General features: G+C 42.3%; 1 protein-coding gene across 2 annotated transcripts in view; it reads left to right on the plus strand.

Moving 5' to 3' along the window:
• GLI3 (GLI family zinc finger 3) overlaps positions 1-19,096 on the plus strand; it is a 251,261-nt gene that overhangs the window by 118,730 nt on the left and 113,435 nt on the right. For both annotated transcript variants that reach the window (XM_035129597.2, XM_035129598.2), the window contains exon 4: positions 2,145-2,177. In XM_035129597.2, the coding sequence (XP_034985488.2) occupies positions 2,145-2,177 (33 nt within the window). The remainder of the gene's footprint in view (positions 1-2,144; positions 2,178-19,096) is intronic.

Below are 19,096 nucleotides of genomic sequence, written 5' to 3' on the forward strand. Positions count from 1 at the left end.
TTTTGAATTGATTGAATTGAGAAATAAATACAGAAGAGAGCCCGCTCCCTTTTTGGACTAAGTATTATGATAAGTAGGTTTTGAATGGAAAAGGATAAGTGTCCTGGCATTTCTAAATAAGTTGTTCACAGTTAACCTTCTTTATTGGAGAAAAGTAGGTTCATGAGCCTAGAGTTGGACATCAGTGAGAAAAAAAGGGTTCAAAAATCTTGTTACTACTTTAGTGTGAAATCTCAGCCCTGTGCTGCTGTCAGTTGGAACTTTCTGATTAATTTTACTTGATCAGCATTTCACCCTTAAATAAATATGAAGGCTAAATTTCCCTGTAATTAGAAAATATTTGAAAGCAACAATTGCCTTTTCTCTTTACTTCTCCTGCTGCTCCTATTTCAGTTGCCTTTTCTTTCTGGTCAGAATCATGCTGCTTCACAAAGAAGCTTTATAGACATGTACAAACAAACTGCATAAAACAAATGTGTTTTTTAAAAAACATTTATTTATTTAAATTACTTGCTTGCTTATTACTTACCTACTTATTTACTTGCTTACTGTATTTTTCGCTCAATAAGATGCACTTACTTTTTTGCTCCTAAAAAGTAAGAGGAAATGTCTGTGCATCTTATGGAGCAAATGCATGGTCCCTGGAGCTGAATTGCCCAGGGGCAAAAAGCGGATCATGCTTTTTTTTTTGAAAGAGCTAAAGGCTAACAAGAGGGAAAGAGAACCTGCTCAGCAGCTGATTGGAAGAGATCAGGGAGGGAGATAAGAGACACTAGCTCCCTTCCCGGCCCCACCCCCTTGCCCGGGCCTCCATTGTTGTGTTTCCCCAGCGACATGTGACTGGCTGATTAGATTATCTGTCTGGAAACTGTAAAAATGGCTCCCCTTCCTTTCCTAAAGAAGTTGCAGAACTGTGAGTTGAACTCCATAAAAACAGGATTTTTTCCCCTTTGCAAGGTAAGCGCAACAACTTTGAGCTGATCCTCAAAAATGGAGCTTTCCCCCTTTGCAAAAAAGCTGCACAACTTTGAGCTGATGCTCAAAAAAATGGAGCTTCCCCCCCTTTGCAAAAAAGCTGCACAACTGTGAGCTGATCCCAAAAAACCCCAGGGCTTTCCCCCTTTCCTCCTCTAAAAATTAGGTGCATCTTTTGTTCAAGTGCGTCTTATGGAGCGAAAAATAAGGCACTTATTTAAAATGTGTAAATTACAGCAAGTTGTGACCTCTTCTTGAGTTGGCACCTGGTCCAAGCCCAGATCTGTTGTTATGCAGTATGTGACATCACCCTAAAGTTACAATCCTATCTCTACCAACTTATCTGGGATTAAGTCCCACTAAACTCAAATGGACTTACTTTTGAAAAGTCATGCATAAGAATGCACTGCACATTAATAGGTTGGAGCTAGACTAAGGCGGCCGCCATTTAAATTCTGTGAATAAATTTAGGATAGTGCAGTAAACATGTTTATAGTAAACATGTTTAGGATCATTCTCCAAGACCCTGAAGAGGTGGCTCTCTAGTAGGTACCGTGTTTCTCATATTATAAGACATGTCTTATATTTATTTTTTCCTCAAAAAAAACACACTATGGCTTATTTTCAAGGGATGTCTTATTTTTTCCTCCTCCTCCTGCCGTGGCCGGCATTGCTGCTACGCCTATCACTATGTCTTATTTTCGGGGTATGGCTTATATTCCTTGAATGCTTAAAAATCCTGCTATGGCTTATTTTATGGGTATGTCTTAAAATATGAGAAACAGGGTATATCTTACTTTTTGCAATAGGGAAGAAGGGAGGGAAGAGAAGGCAGTACTTTCTTAGCTCTCCCCACCCCATCCTAGTTACTAAGGGAGAGGAAAGTACTGTAGTGATATGTATAAGTCATTGGCTTTTAAAATGGATCCTCCTGTTTTTATTTATGTTCTAGCACAATAGCTGAGGCATGTAAGAAATGATGTAAACTGATTTCACTGGTGCAAAGGAGTGGCAGTTTGGTGTCCAGAACTAAATATCAGTTTTGCAGATGAAGCCAATAACTGACTGAAATAAAGGCATTCAAAAATCATGATGCCTCTTTAATGAATTAGGTGTCAAAATTTCTTTAAAAATAAAATTGTAATGTTCTGTGTATTTTTCTCCCCCAGATTCGGCCCCTGCTTTGAATTCTATAAAGTACTGTAAGTAAACTTTTTTTGTACTTGATTTGTTATAGTGAACATTCATTTTCAATAATACTTTGTTATGTTTGTTTGAATGTTATCTGCCATAAAATATATTTGAAATAAAAATGTGCAAACACTGTAGGAAAATGCTTCAGTTTTAGCTAAACTGCTTGGTCCCCCCCCTCCCCCTGTGCCTGAATTGTTTTGTCTGAGGAGGCACTCCCCAAATTATTTTGAAATAAGCTTTAGCTGATATGGGACACAGGTGGCACTGTGGTGTAAGCCACAGAGCCTAGAGCTTGCCGATTGGAAGGTCGGTGGTTTGAATCCCCGCGACGGGGTGAGCTCCCGTTGCTCGGTCCCAGCTCCTGCCCACCTAGCAGTTCGAAAGCACGTCAAAGTGCAAGTAGAAGGTAAACGGCGGGAAGGTAAACGGTGGTTTCACTAGAAGTAGCTTAGTCATGCTAGCCACATGACCCTGAAGCTGTCTGCGGACAAACACTAGCTCCCTCGACCAGTAAAGCAAGATGAGCACCGCAACCCCAGAGTCGTCTGCGACTGGACCTAACTGTAAGGGGTCCCTTTACCTTTTCCTTTAGCTGATATATACTTGGCAGTTGTAAACTTGAAACAAATGCTAGTTGAGACATCTGATGCAGTACCCTTTGAGGAGTGAGATGAAGGCTGTCCTGCCTGGATGGAGCATCAAAACAAAAGCCTTAAGTGAATCTTTTACCTTTACTGTCTCTGTTTCTTCCCATCACAAATGCTCCTGGAGAGTTTCGGCTGATCAGAGTGAAAACAAGACCAGGTTTGATGTATCTGTGGTTGGATTCCATATAAGGGGGCTTTGTGGAGCTTATGACTCATGGGAAACCTCTGGATTTATTCCTGACCCTATGAAGCTGCCTTGTATAAACATAGACTTGTATAAATATCTATCCAGACCAGGCGTTGGGATAACCAGGCCCAGGGTTCTGATAAGGCCCTCTAGCTTCTCTGTCTGGCCCTCGGGTCTCTGCCCAGGCCAAACCCTTCACTGTCCTTGCTCCACACACTCCTCCAGTGTTTTTGATTGCCTCAAATATACGTACGTACTTACTTCGCCAAACCTTAATTAGGCATTACAAATATAGGCCATCATAAAACATCCATATGTAAAATGGTAAAATATATACAAATAAACAGCCATGTAAAAAATGTAATAATGAGGATTTTTATTGGATTTTCTTCCCACTATAGAGATACAGTGGTACCTCGAGTTGCAAACGCCTCAGGTTTGTGTAGACCACAAACTTGACATGAGTCAACAGTGTGATGCAGCAGCTAAAAAAGCCAATGCAATTCTGGGCTGCATCAATAGGAGTATAGCATCTAGATCAAGGGAATTAATAGTACCACTGTATTCTGCTCTGGTCAGACCTCACCTGGAGTACTGTGCCCAGTTCAAGAAGGATACTGACAAGCTGGAACGTGTCCAGAGGAGGGTAACCAAAATGGTCAAAGGCCTGGAAACGATGCCTTATGAGGAACGGCTTAGGGAGCTGGGTATGTTTAGCCTGGAGAAGAGAAGGTTAAGGGGTGATATGATAGCCATGAAATGTTGCCCACAAAGACTCTTGGAGGAGACTGATTTTCTAGATCAGCAGGGTTTGGCCTGGTTTTGACAAAGAAACTGGCCGCCTTATATGATGATGTTCGTCAGTCCTTATATGATAATGTCTGTTAATCCTCCTTGACCTCTTGGCAGCTTTCAATACTATTGATCACTGTATCCTCATGGAGAGACTATCTGAGTTGTGTGTGGGTGGCACTGCTTTGCCGTGGTTCAGGTCCTACTGTTTTTCAGAACCATAGGGGCTTCAATGTGGGGTCCCTTAGGGCTAAATTCTATCCCCCGTGTTGTTTAATATCTATATGAAGTTGCTGAGTGGAGTCATCCAGAGTTTTAGAGTGTGCTAGGGATGCACAGCTCTACTTCTCTTTTACATCTGCCAGTATGGCAGTGGATGTTCTCGGCTGTTGTCTTGCGAGGTACCACTGTACATGAGCATTTTATGGCCCGAACTCAAATACTAGGCATGCCAATACTTAGGCAACCAGCGCTTTAGGATAAAGGGTGCCAACAATGTACTCTCTCCCAAATCAAGATGTTACCCTGTTTTGCAATTACCATATTCTAATATTGGAGAGAAAGATGCTGGTGCAAATTATTTATAATTGTGTATAAAGATGGAATGCCTTCAGGATATTATGGCTTTGTTCTCTTTCCCCACCCATTTCTAAAAGAACCTATGGGAAATAAATAATAATTCTATGAATATGAATAAAAAGAATGAAAAAATGACCAAGTAATATATCTGTGAAGTCATTTTCCTGATGTTCAACTTGTGGCTTTCCTCCCTGGAAATCTAAGGAAGTGTCTATTTCATACCCTCCCATTCAGAAAAATTATCCTGGCAAGCAGCCAACTTCCCTCGTTCTCTTTATCTAGGCTTCAAGTGCCACTTTCTTTTCTCTCTTTGCTTCCCTTCCTTGGCGCCTCCCCCTGTGCATTCACTGCCTGTCAGGTCTGTAACCAGTTCAGCAACAAGCGGGGATCATAAATGCGGATCATAAATGCTATCACTCTCCCCCCCCCCCCCATTGGCTTCAGTGAATTTTCAGCATTCTTGTGATACTTCACTTTTCCTTCTTCCGTTTTTCTTTTTGCATTGGCCACTTGATATGACAGACTTTGTCAGGAGCATCCACATAACATAAATCACGGCTTTCCCCTTGTAATTAGGTACCACCAGTGACCGGGAAATTATTGAGATCCCAGTCATGTGAGTTTCTATAGGAAATTCCACACTGCTGAGATGATCTCTGGTTCCAGCTTCAAGGTTTGGAGGATGTCTGGGTTCATCATGCTCACCGGAGGAGGCTGGATTCTGACCATGAGGAACATTTTGAGTGCTCTTGTAGATAGCTCTCTTGACTCAAACTTAGAGCGACACAAAGGGCGTTAGATAAACAGGGAAGTAATGCACCCCTTTGATTATCAAACTCTGGTAATCTTTGATTTCTACATATTTTAACAGTTTGAGACACTATTTGTTGCATTTTTATTTTTGAATATTTTGCTGGTAGGCATACACCTGCAAACTTGAACTCTCTGGCAGAATTGGAAGACTATCAACGCTCATTTGTTTATGCTTTCGGACTGTCTTCAAGTTTTTCTGTGTTTTAAGGTTTGGGCAACAACTCTCTGCAGATCAATAGACTTTGACACTATGAAAAATGACCAGTTATGTCTACCAAAATGTCTTACAGCTACAAGTACTGATAATTTGATCAAAACTTTTCTCCATCTCTGACAGAAAGCAGTAGAAGCAGCAGGGAGTGACAGCAAGTTCACTCTTTTTGAAATGCTCTGCTCTCTTAAGAGTTAATTCTCTTTTTGGTAGGCAACTGGAACTCCCCAAAGTGTCACTAGGATGCCTGCATGTCTGTTTAGGGTGCAAATAGAGCTTCCTCCCCCCCCCCCTACTTGTTTGGTTGTATTTTCTAACCGAAATATTGTCAGCTTAGGTTACTTTCTCAGGTATTAATCCATTTTTATTTAACTTCAATTTTAACCTGATTGCCAATTTTCTGCTTTTTTTCTGGGGGAAAATATTTTGCGAATTGTGAACTGTATTAATGATTTTGAAACAAACAAACAAAAAAGCAATGAATATGGTGTCTTTAAGGGCCCTGAAGAAGAGCAGGCTCTTGAATGACTGCAGGTGAGATGTTAGAGAATGGGTCAAACCAGGAGTGTATCTGCCACTCAAGGATAACAGCCCAGTTTGGGGTGGGGGGAGCAAACTGCTTGCAGTTTTTTGTGTGTGTGTGGGGGGGATAGCTTGTTTAATTGACTCTATGGATCTAATATTTTTCGTTAGTTTGCTTCTGTAAACGGAGATGGTAAACAGGTTTTCCCGGGAGGAAATAGTGGGGCCGGCAGAAGTGAAGATGAGCCCTAGAGTTGGAGAGTTCCTTGAAAATATGTCATGGTCTGCTGGGCTATGGCTGATTTTCATTTTTAGATACATACGGTTGATATGATTTGTATGCTGTTTTGCATTCATGTGGTGGATGCAGAGCAGCAAGAAACTGGACTTGTTGAGTTTGTTCTCTTTTTTGTTTTGTTTTGCAGTTATTTTTTAAAAGCCTTGAGTTTCTTACTTTTAAAAAGCATTGAATTAGCCAAATTGTAAAATGGACTTGGAAATCAGAAGATTTGAAACTCTTAAGGCAATGTTACTTGGGGTTTGTAGGTTGTTGACCATGCAGGTAACATGCTTTGAAAGTTAGCATTTGAGGACTTGCTTAACTCGAGGCTTTTTAAGATTCTAGTTAGAGCATGGTTCAACCAGTCTATCCCACTTTACCAGAAAAACTAGCTTTAGACCAAGTCCATAATATTTCCTAATTGAAGACCAGGAACTAATGTCCACACTAGTACTTTTCCTTTCTGTAAGACCTATGCAATTCTTTTGCAGATTAATCCATTCCATGTACTTGTAATGCCACTAATTTTATTGTTCTGCATCCAGCTAATATATGAGAGTGAACTGTCCCGATTTCCTTTCTTAGCTCACATAAAAGCACTGATAATCAGCAGAGGATTTCAGCCCCTGCAGATAATCTCTTCAGGGTTATCACTTACTTAACAAATGGATGTGTGAAGTATTTGTAAAAAGGCTTTTTGAAGTGAAGTTCCACATGGTTGCAGCTTAGAGCTGAAGACAAGGCAGTGTTTACACAGGGCAGAAGGCTTTGTCTGCCCAGTGTGGTTCTTCTCAAGTGCTAGTAGTCTAAGGCTAAACTGTTTGCCTTTCTAATGAAGTGAACTGTTTGTTTGAAATATATGGCAGAAGGTATTTAAATAGGCCCTAAAGTAAACTATAGCGCTGTTCAAATATGCCCCCTGCATATCTGCTTGGGGAAGGGAAGGAAAACAATTTGGCCACAGCTTACCTCAGGGAAGAGCAGTTAAGGGAACTGTTTAAATAATAATAAGCAGATAACTGCCACAGTTCCTTACAAGCCTTCTTGTGATAATGTATATATACTAGTAACTTTGCATTAATGTAACTGTTTTATATGTAACAGGGCATTTTTGTAATATTTTTGTTCAAGTTGTTTGTGCTTGCTTCAGTTTTCTGTACACCACTTAGAGATATTTTAAATACTTACGAATAACTCTACTTACGAATGTTTCTACTTACGAATGGAGCTCCATCCACCATCTTGGATGCGGTTTAGATAGGATTTTTTCTACTTACGAATTTTTAGATAGGGTTGCTTCGACTTACGAATTTTTTCTCCCAATGCATTCCTATGGGATTCGACTTACATTTTTTTTTGACTTACGAATGTGCGTTCGGAACGCATTAAATTCGTAAGTAGAGGTACCACTGTATATTAAGTGGTGTAGAAATCACAAAATGTTCTTCATACTGGGGATTCTTCAGTGCTGTGCCTAGAACGGCAGGGCCACCACGAAAAACCTCCATCATTTCTATGGTTTAAACCAAGGATTTTGTTCCCCAGCAGTTGTGGAAACATGAGCCCTACCAAAAACAGACACTCCCCCCAAATATGTTGGCTTGGTCATGTCCACAGAATGGAAGATGGCAGGATCCCCAAGGATGTGCTCTTTGGGGAGCTGGATTCACTCTCCAGGCTCCTTGGCAGACCAGCTCCGCATTACAAAGACGTCTGCAGACATGACGTGAAGGCTGGCAACATTAACCCTGCCACGTGGAAATCCCTTGCAGATGGCTGCAGTGCCTGGAGACAGTCAGGTTGTGCATCCATAGCAGTGACTAGAGGAGGAATGGGCGCTGGGAGGAGGAGCGCAGAGAAAAGAAATGCCATGGTGCATCTGCAGGAGCACAGCTGGACGCCTTCATCTGCCCCAACTGCAACAAAAGTTTGGAAGGTTACAGTCCCTTCTGTGGCTGTCGGGCATACTTACCCTCGCATTTCCACCCTCTCCATTAATGGCCTTAGACAGACTTTCCAGATGTTCCTGTAGAGATGGGGAAAGGACTATAAACTATAAACAATAGATACTGGAATTTCCTGGGGCAATTATTACCAAGAGGGTTGCTGTTCAATACTGTATTGACAAAGTGTGTGTGTGTGTGTGTGTGTGTGTGTGTGTGTGTGAACTATATACTTGGGGCGGGGGAAAGTTTGGATAACTTAATAATAATTCTTTTCAAGTGCTGTTCAAATTAGGGAAAAAATAGCATATAGACTTTTGTGTGATTTTGAAACCGGACGTTTGCTATTAAAGGGGTTAATTTAAAATATGTTGCTAAATATATCATATGAAGAAAGAGTACCTAAACTGATGCAATAGACTTAACTCTAGATTTTCAGTAGGTTTTTAAAATAAGTCTTCATCTGTGCTTTGTATGCAGTTGTGAAACAAATGCAACAATGAGTCCTTTAAAAAAATGCTTTTAGTGTGCAATAAACACACTAGAATTCCAGTGGCTTTTCAAAAAGCTACAAGAGTGGCATTAAGAAAAGACATTCTCTTTGAAGTTACTGACCAAAAAGGGAATGCTGTCATCTCTGTCATGAGCATTTAAACTTTTAACCTCCAACCTTTGTGTCAAAGCATTTTTCCATATGGATATAAGCTTACCTCTCAAGCCCCCTTGCTGTCCCATTTCCTTCTTGACTCAGTGGGGAATGAAATACTGAAATAGTGGGGGAACCAGTTGCCTCCCCTCCCCAAGATAAAAGGATCACGAGGAGGCCTCTCCACCAGATCTGAGACATCCAGCATGCTGACACAGGCGGAGAGGTGCCCCTTTAGGTCCCAAGAATTAAGACCCGTCATTTAGGGCCCTACAGGTCAGCTCTAGCACCTTTAAAACACCTGGAAGCACATTGGTAACCAGTGAAGTTCTTTGAAGATTGGTGTTACATGATGCCTGCTAGTTGCACCAGGCAATCCACATTCTTTACCAGTTTCAGCTTTCAGGTTGTTTTTAAAGGCAGCCTCAAACATGGTACATTACAATAACCCAACCCTAAATTAGAGATTATTTTAGACCATCATCTTCTTATGTTTGAAGATAGATGATATTTGTTTTGTGAATTATTTTGTGTTTATTTTTATCGACTATGTGTGTGTTTGAGTGTGTGTATAATGTATGTAAACAACAACTACAACTGGAGATAGATTATGGATCACTCTGGCCAGGTTATCTCTAGCCAGTGAACCAGGTTATCTCTAGCTGGTGAACCAGCAAGATCTGGAAAAAGGCACTCTGAGCCACTGACATCACCTGTGCCTCTGCTACATCAAGAAGTATCCCCTAACTAGACCCCTGCTATTTCAATCTAAAACAGGCTTCCCACTTCCAATACTACCACCTGGGAGCCACCTACCCTCATCCAGCACATTACAGTCTCCAAACACCTGCACTGCCTCATCTGACTCATAGGACAAAGAGAAATAGACCTGGATGTCTTCAGCACACTGATGGAACTGCTCTCCAAATACCCTAATGACTTCACTCAGCGTCTTCATGTAGTTGCTAAAGAGCATGGGGGACAAGATGGAACATTGTGGGACTCCAGAGCACAAATGCCATGGGGTTGAGCATTTGATCCTCTACTGCAGCAACCATCCCTGCAAGTTGATTATCACTGTACCTCCAACTCTTACAAGAGAGTGGATTCTGCCAGATATTTTGGGCAGTGGTATCAAAAGAGATGAATGAAAGTCAACAGAGATGCACTTGCCATTTGTGTCCCAGTAGAGGTCAACTTTCAGGACAACCAAGGCTGCTTCAGGGGCAGAAACAGACATGAAAGCAAACAAAAATGGGTCTAGATAATCCACCTCCCAACATCTCTTGTGATAAACTACATATTCTGGTGGGGAGCAGTGAATGGTCCACAAAGCAGTATGTCTTACCACTTGCTTACATATTTGTGCTCTAAAGGAATGCTGTCAATCAGTCCAGATGCTGGTTTTGACCTATAAAGCCTTAAATGGCTCAGGGCCGCAATACCTCAAGGACCGCCTCTCTCCATCTGGAGCTAGGACCTGTGTTACTTTATAAGCCGGAATAGCAGAGGTGAAATCACTTGACCAAATCATGTAGTGTACAAGTCAGCGATGAACCAATTTCACCTAACCTATGTCAGTTCCATTTGTTGGAAGTGTTTGCTGCAGATCTGTGTTAGGGAGTCGTACATTCCATTACCACCAGGTAATTTATCTGAATTCCAGTTGCTGGGGAGCAACAGTGGGAGAAAGCTATTACCTTCTTGTCCTGCTTGTGCACCTTGTGGAGGCATCTGGTTGGCTATTGTGATGCTAGAGAGACCTGTGTTCTGATCCAGGAAGGCTTTCCTTACATTGCTAAGAAGATGCATGAGTGATTCTTGCATCTGTTATCCTACCGTCTCAAATTTTGGTATTACCCTTTGCAGTTACAAAGCTGTCAGGGCCTGCAAATTCAGATTAAAAAAAATATATATCATGAGGTATTAATGTATTTCCAAGGCACAATTATTATTCTTTGAATTTGTAACTGAAAAGTTTAATATAAAGATAGGCTTACTAGGGACTGTGCCCTGCTAGCATAGCTCTCCAAACCCCACTGACTCCCCTTAGTGCTCATCAAATTCTCCTTAGACTAGGGTGGGGGAGCCTTGTTGGCGCCACAGCCGCGATCCTTATCTGGATTGGCCTCATGTGCCAAATTTGACAGGTGAGTGGAGCCGCACACATGCCAATCACATGATATTACAATGATGTAAGGTGATGATGTAAGAGGGATGTGGGTGGTGCTGTGGTGTAAACCACTGAGCCTTGGGATTGCTGATCGGAAGCTGGTGGTTCAAATCCCCGCCACAGGGTGAGCTCCCGTTGTTCAGTCCCAGCTCCTGCCCACCTAGCAGTTCGAAAACACTTTAAAGTGCAAGTAGATAAATAGGTACCGCTCTGGCAGGAAGGTAAACAGTGTTTCCGTGTGCTGCTCTGGTTCTCCAGAAGCGGCTTAGTCATGCTGGCCACATGACCTGGAAGCTGTACGCCAGCTCCCTCGGCCAATAACGCGAGATGAGCGCTGCAACCCCAGAGTCGTCCGCGACTAGACCTAACTGTCAGGGGTCCTTTACCTTTTTAAGGTGATGCTAAAAGGCAAAGTTTTTTTTCATCGTTTTATTAGTGATTTGCATGGAATCACATGCTAAAATGATGCAACCCTCCCTCCCTTTTAACAAGATAGTCTTATGTACACCCCCTTTCATTTAAGGAAGGGTGTGCATTAAATACCCCCTTAAAAGTTACCAACCCAGGCATTTTAGGAGGCATTTCTAGGCAGGTTTGCATGGATCCTCCTGCTTGAACAATGGGGGGAAAGTGACCCTGCAGTTCACAGCACCAACGCTGGCAGCAAAGGGAACTGCAGTGTGATAGCAGCATTAGCTTCTTGTTATAGGTAAGGGAAACTGGGTCTGTGAGGTAAGAAATGTGTGAGGTAAGAAAGGACTGGAACAACTAACCCTCTCAAAGAAGGAAGATAGATTCTGGCAAATATGGGTTGGTAGAACTCAAAATAGTCTGTAGTAATGTAACAAAGTTATTAGGGAACACTATATGTAAAAATATACTTGAAAGAGCAAGAGCAAGTCAGTATTAAATAACTAAATCACTCTTTGGAAAGATTTACAAAACTTTTGGGCAAAATGAATGATGTAGAAGGAGTAAAATATTTGGCATTGGTTCAGAATTTGGTATAGTACTAAAGGCATCTTATCTGGAAAGAAAGATCAGAATGATGGAAAAGGAAAATAGTCATAGGCTTATACTCAGAGGAATGTGCACATATAGTAAAAGAATGAGATTTAAGTCTGGAAAAGTGATCTGTGTTTGGATTTAATTTTCTTTAATGATTTGGCAGACAGAAAACTGCATATTGAAGGAGATGCCAGATTGGGAAGTTGTGGGTTTATGTCAGTAATGACCATTTAAATGGCAAAAATAGAACTGCAGGATGTGGCTGCAATCCTATCCTTATGCTCACTTATACCTGGGAGTAAATTCAATTTTACTGTATGGGACTTACTTCTGAGTAGACTGCACTGTTGCATAATTCCAGGCACATGCCCTTCAGCACTGTGGGAGGCAAACAAGAAAAGAGAGAGGTAAAAATTATGTTTTTACTAATGATTAATTACTTTAATACTTTATTGTCATTTGTTGCCTAACACAGAGCAATCTGTAGGTCGCATACAATCAAGTTTACAAACATAGAGAATTGTTAAAAATATCAGCCATCAAAATTTTAGAAAAGAGATCAGAACATAAAACTTGAGCTTCCAAAGTTGCTCGCTACTTTAGAGTACAAATCTATCAGCAGCTGGTAGGACGTATTGCAGGGGTGAGGGAACCTTTCAGCCCAAGGGTTGTATTTCCTCATGGGACCATGTTCATACGCCTCCCTTTCGCATTTCCCGACCAGTGAGCTGATGAGCATCCCCGTGGCAGCATTAGGTTAAAATGGAAATAGGGAATGGAAAATGGAAATAAGAGCAGTAACAAACCTCATGAGCTGGCTTGGGGGCTGGTGCGAGAGGACTTGTGATGAGGGCTAGTCTGCAAGGTGGGTTCACTGCACATGGGTGAGCTTGCTATACAAATCAGCCACTTTAGATGCCTCTTGAAGTGACTTCTACTTCGCAGTTGTACAGTTGAGGCAGGCCACAAATGTACCCTGTTTCTCATATTTTAAGACATACCCATAAAATAAGACATAGCAGGATTTTTAAGCATTCAAGGAATATAAGCCATACCCCGAAAATAAGACATAGTGATAGGCGCAGCAGCAATGCCGGACGCGGCAGGAGGAGGAGGAAAAAAATAAGACATCCCTTGAAAATAAGCCATAGTGTGTTTTTTTGAGGAAAAAATAAATATAAGACATGTCTTATAATATGAGAAACACGGTATCTGCAACACTTGTACAATGTCCCACTAGTACCACTCTAAGAGTGACATTTTGTGCTTTGTTGCGACCTACCAAACTACACACAGGCCTGTAAGATGTGTGGCAGCTATCTTGTTTTTGTATTCTGCAGATGGCAGTAAAAACAGGATGACTGTTGAGTCTCTGGTGGGCTATCGCACATGGTTGGTGTGCTGCATTGGTTTGGCGAGTTGCAAGTTGTGCTCTACCACTGCCACGTACGTAGGCGCTTAGGGCAGGTCTAGGAAATTAGTTTCAAGAGTTTTATTTAAATGTAAAAGAGCCCTATTTGATCAAACCAAGAACAGGACATGAAGACAGCAACCTCTTACATTGTTTATCCTCAGTTGCCTGATCCCCAGCAATGCTACCTATGAATCTCAGGTTCCATTTAGCTATTGGCTAACATCTGTTGACAGGCCTGGCCTCCATGAATTTGTATAATCCTTTGGAAATCAGTGCTTTAAAGGCCATCACCATTTCCATCTGAATTATGTTGTTGTTTAGTCGTTTAGTCGTGTCCGACTCTTTGTGAGCCCATGGACCAGAGCACGCCAGGCACTCCTGTCTTCCACTGCCTCCCGCAGTTTGGTCAGACTCATGTTGGTAGCTTCGAGAACACTGTCCAACCATCTCGTCCTCTGTCGTCCCCTTCTCCTAGAGCCCTCAATCTTTCCCAACATCAGGGTCTTTTCCAGGGAGTCTTCTCTTCTCATGAGGTGGCCAAAGTATTGGAGCCTCAGCTTCACGATCTGTCCTTCCAGTGAGCACTCAGGGCTGATTTCCTGAAGAATGGATAGGTTTGATCTTCTTGCAGTCCATGGGACTCTCAAGAGTCTCCTCCAGCACCATAATTCAAAAGCATCAATTCTTCGGCGATCAGCCTTCTTTATGATCCATCTCTCACTTCCATACATCACTACTGGGAAAACCATAGCTTTAACTATACAGACCTTTGTCGGCAAGGTGATGTCTCTGCTTTTTAAGATGCTGTCTAGGTTTGTCATTGCTTTTCTCCCAAGAAGCAGGCGTCTTTTAATTTCGTGACTGCTGTCACCATCTGCAGTGATCAAGGAGCCCAAGAAAGTAAAATCTCTCACTGCCTCCATTTCTTCCCCTTCTATTTGCCAGGAGGTGATGGGACCAGTGGCCATGATCTTGGTTTTTTTGATGTTGAGCTTCAGACCATATGATCTGAATTATATGTTTTAATAATTCCAGAATGTTCTTAAATTTCAAAGCTTTCCCAGAGTGTGCTAACATGTAGATTGGGACATGCTATGTCTGTTTTTAGATACATCTTCACCCGCATAGTTGCAGTATTTGCAAAGGATGTGTTTATGCATAATGTGTGTTAGTCTCTTTTGCCAATGTATACAGGTGAAATATAAACATGCAGAATTTCCTTGCCCACATTGGCTACAGGGGACGCATTAGCCACAGCTGTGAAAGCAAAAATGCATGAATTCTGTGTGACAGAATTTAGTTGAGGTCATGCTCTCTGATTTCACTCTTAATAAATCATCCAAATCAAGAACTCTAGTTTTTAGAGAATGCCATTTTCTCATTATTCTGGAAAGCTGTGAATGCATTTTGGGAGCTGAAAGTATCTGTGCATTGGGGCTGATTTATATGCAGTAGTATAAACTTTCCTGGTGTTATGTATTTTATTGCTACCACCACAGAAGGAAAAAGATGTGACTGTAGGAAGATCCCATCAACATGTTTGGAGCCAGGCAGGAGTCCAGAGCAGCTGGATTAAAGCACACAGCTGGAACCTAGAGATGGAACTGTTTTTGCCTCGCTTTTCTTGAATTTGTTTGTTTGCTTGTTTGGGTGTGAGATTCATCCATGGTGTAAACACCAATGTACAGGGAACTTAGAGGAGCAGAAAATGCAGTCCAAAATGGTTGTTTGGGCTGGGGAGAGAGATAAATTGCTTTTTCACTTGTGACAGAGCATTTGAAGTAACAGAGGAAGGGGGTTCTTTTGTCAGTTTCTGGCCGAGTCCAATTTGTCATTTTCTTGCAGAGAGCACATTATTAAGTTTGTTAAAGAACACCACAATGACCCAGAAGTTATAAAAAAAGGGCCTGTGGCAAAACAAGATCTCCACACATTCCAGGAAAAGACTCCAATTCCAAATAGCATTGTCACAGGACCAGAGTATGCCATTTGTTTCTGTTTTGTTTTGTTTGAGTTTATACACATGTACTTGTGATGTAGAACTGTAGATAATTTGAAAGGGGTGTTATACCAGTTGCCAAGAGCAGAGCTTAAGTGGAAATTGTACTCCATAGTTGGCAAATTTCTTTGGCCTCCCATATATATATATATATATATATATATATATATATATATATATATATATAAATGTAAAAAGGGCATGTGCATCTCTGAAACCGCTTGACTGATTGTGTTCAAATATGGACACGTCATATGTGAATACGCAAAGGATCTTATACAGTTTGCTTAGACAGATGTCATACCTGAGGCAGGTAAAGCAGGTAAAACCCACTGTTCCAGAACACAAAACTCAGACAGCCGGGGATGCTGGGAGCACAGGAGAGGTTGCAAAACAGCGCCCTCTAGCGATGGCTACACTGGTACTGCACCTAGGAAAGCTTCCCTCTTCACAACAGCTTGGCTTGGCTTTGCAGACTGGGCCGAGTGGAGATGGGGCTCGCCTGGGTGGGGGATGGGGGGAGGAGGGGGCGGGATAGGTCATGGGTTGGGACAGGGTGGGGCCAAACACAGGGATGAGCCGGGGGTGGGGGGAGGAGGGGCGGGATAGGTCATGGGTCGGAACGGCCTGTGGCCAGTCACAGGGATAACCCGGGGGGGGGGAGGCATAGCTCATGGGTTGGGACAGGGTGGGGACAAGCAGAGGGATGAACCGGGGGAGGAGGGGCTGGGATAGCTCATGGGTCGGGACAGGGTGGGGGATGAGCCACAGCAACGCGTGGTCGGACCAGCTAGTATAATATATATATGAATGATATGCATTGTGTATCCCTGTACTTTTGTTGTTGACAATGTTTCCCCCCTCTTACTCAAGAAATACAGTTCTGTTTTGTTTTTAAAAAAGCATACTATGGATACATTTTTATTAAAACACATTATTGTCAGGAAAGAAATAGTTTACTTTGCCATCATCTTCTTTTTGCACATCTTCAATAACCACTTGGGCCTGGTGGTTATATGGAAAAACGAACCAAGGCTGTATAGTGTGTGGAGCCAGTTAAGGACATTTAGGGATCACAAGAGTCTTTCGTATCACCTAGCATAGCAAAAGACTTGAATTCTCTTATTGGCTATAGTTTGGTATCTGGTTATCTTGCAAGGTAATCCTGGCGAAGCATCGTGGAACATGGAGTGTTTGGGAAGAGACATTTTCATTTCCTGGCTTCATCTAGCCTGCCTCTTCACGGGGAAAGATGAAGGCTGAACTTCTTTGCTGGGGAGTGAAAACATCCTCCTCCCAATTTGGCTAGGCCAGTCCCTTTGTGAGGTAACTTAACAGTAGAGACAAGCTAGTCATGAAAATAGTGTTTAGTTGGTATAATAAAGGCATTGTTGTCCTAATATGGCATTTGGAAGTTTTCTTATTGGCTTTTTATATTAATAACCACGCAATTCCATCCCTTTGGATTTTGAGCTGTAACAGGAAATTATCCTGAAGTTCAAGGCCATCCCAAGGCATTTAGTTGCCAAAGGCAGACAATCCAAGTGACACGCTCTGAAAACTGTGCACTGCCATCCTCTTGCTCATTTCCTGTCCATTTCAATGGGGAAATGGCTCAAATCTGTCCAGTTTTCCACCCTTAGTGACACCTTTAATCCTCCATCTGGGGCTGCAGCCTCTCCCTAAATTTGTTTCACAGCTTTTAGTAAATTCTAGGTGATCACTAAGTAAATAATATTAACTTCTGGGAGCCAACTGACATTGATAAGGGAATTTTAACATGCTTGCTTATTAACAGATAATAATAGGACTACTAAAATATTGGGTTTTTCTTTTTTTAAACATAGGTCTTTAAATCTGTACACAGTGGAGTTGCAATGACTGTGGAAAGCAATAAAGTGTTCTAGCTGAAAGCCAGCCAGCAGCTATTTAGCCAATACCTGCAGCAAATCTGGCCTGCTAAGGAGCTTTCTGTGGCTGCCAGTTGGCTGAAAACGTTTCCAGCCTTTTTCTCTTCCAGCTCAGATAGCTACTTCTCCAAGCATTTGGCACCCAGATTGTTGGGGAACCACTGAAAACAAATAAAGTATGTTCCCACAAGGTGTTTTGGTTTACATAAACACAAAGGTGGCAAAGCAGACACCAAGTGTGTGTAATACTTGGTCCCGCTGCTTTGCCTTGCCAAGGTGGGAACTCCAGCTGGAACAATGTATTGCTAGGAACGAGCTCTGGAAACTCGCAAAGGAGCCATGCACAGAAGTGTAATAAGTGAAACAAAATGAGAAGTACTGTATCCCCATATAAGGGGACTCTGTCAAACAGTGCAAACTTTTCTATCTTTATTTTCGTTCTAAAAGGTTGCCCACCACTGGGGACATCTCATTGAAGCCCTCACCAGGGCCAGGCTAAGGCAGTTAGTAGTTTTACTCAAATCTAAACCTGGAGGGTCTCCAGCCCAGGTTCCAGGTGTGCTGTGGCTTCAGCCAGACTGTATCCATCAGAAACTACTACTTTTTTGAAACGTCAGGGATAGAAGAGCAATGCAGACGTTTGTTTCTGGTGGCCAGGGCTTTTGTTTCATGGTCCTGTTCACTTTTGGCATTATTTAGTTGACATCCTGCTTGCCTTGTACATGGAGATCATAGTCAACTGTTTCTGTTGACTATGTTGCTGAGTCTAAAGGAGAGAAGCAGAAGTGCGTAGAACTAATTGGCTTCTGAGGCAGAAAGAGAAGGAAACCACACCTCTCCAAAACAAAATGAAAGTGGAGGGGAAACCTGTCTCAAACATTATAATAGCCATCTCCAACCTAGTGTGGTGTAGTGGTTAAGAGCGGTAGACTCGTAATCTGGGGAACCGGGTTCGCGTCTCCGCTCCTCCACATGCAGCTGCTGGGTGTCCTTGGGCTAGTCACACTTCTCTGAAGTCTCTCAGCCTCACTCACCACACAGAGTGTTTGTTGTGGGGGAGGAAGGGAAAGGAGAATGTTAGCCGCTTTGAGACTCCTTCGGGTAGATAAAGCGGTATATCAAATCCAAACTCCTCCTCCTCCTCCTCCTCCTCCTCCTCCTCCTCCTCCTCCTCCTCCTCCTCCTCCTCCTCCTCCTCTTCTTCTTCTTCTTCTTCTTCTTCTTCTTCTTCTTCTTCTTCTTCTTCTTCTTCTTCTTCTTCTTCTTCTTCTTCTTCTTCTTCTTCTATCCCCCAGATGCTTTGGACTACATTCCCACCAGACCCAGCTTGCATGGCCAACCATCAGAGATAATGGAGGTTGTTGTCTCAAATGTCTGGAGGGTACCAAGTTGGGGAAAGCTGCACTCAAGTCATGAGTATTAATAGCAGGAACACGTTTTTGCCAAACTGCTTCTATAGCCCAATGGATAGCTAGTATATTCCTGCGTATAAGATGACTGGGCATATAAGACGACCCCCAACTTTTCCAGTTAAAATATAGAGTTTGGAATATACTCGCTGTATAAAAAATACAGCCCGGCATATAAGACGACCCCTGACTTTTGAGAAGATTTTCCTGGGTTAAAAAGTAATCTTATACGCAGGAATATACAGTAGTGTGTTTTTTGCACATAAAGTCAAAATGGGCTGCAATCTGGAGTAGAGAGGACACAAACAATATTCCCTAGCCCCATACCATAGGTCCCCAATTACAGCCTGCAGTTGGGGGCACAGTTCAGACAATGGCAAAAGCTGTGCACACT

Source organism: Zootoca vivipara, chromosome 12, assembly GCF_963506605.1.
Source record: "Zootoca vivipara chromosome 12, rZooViv1.1, whole genome shotgun sequence".
In the NCBI taxonomy this organism is placed as follows: Eukaryota; Metazoa; Chordata; class Lepidosauria; order Squamata; family Lacertidae; genus Zootoca; species Zootoca vivipara.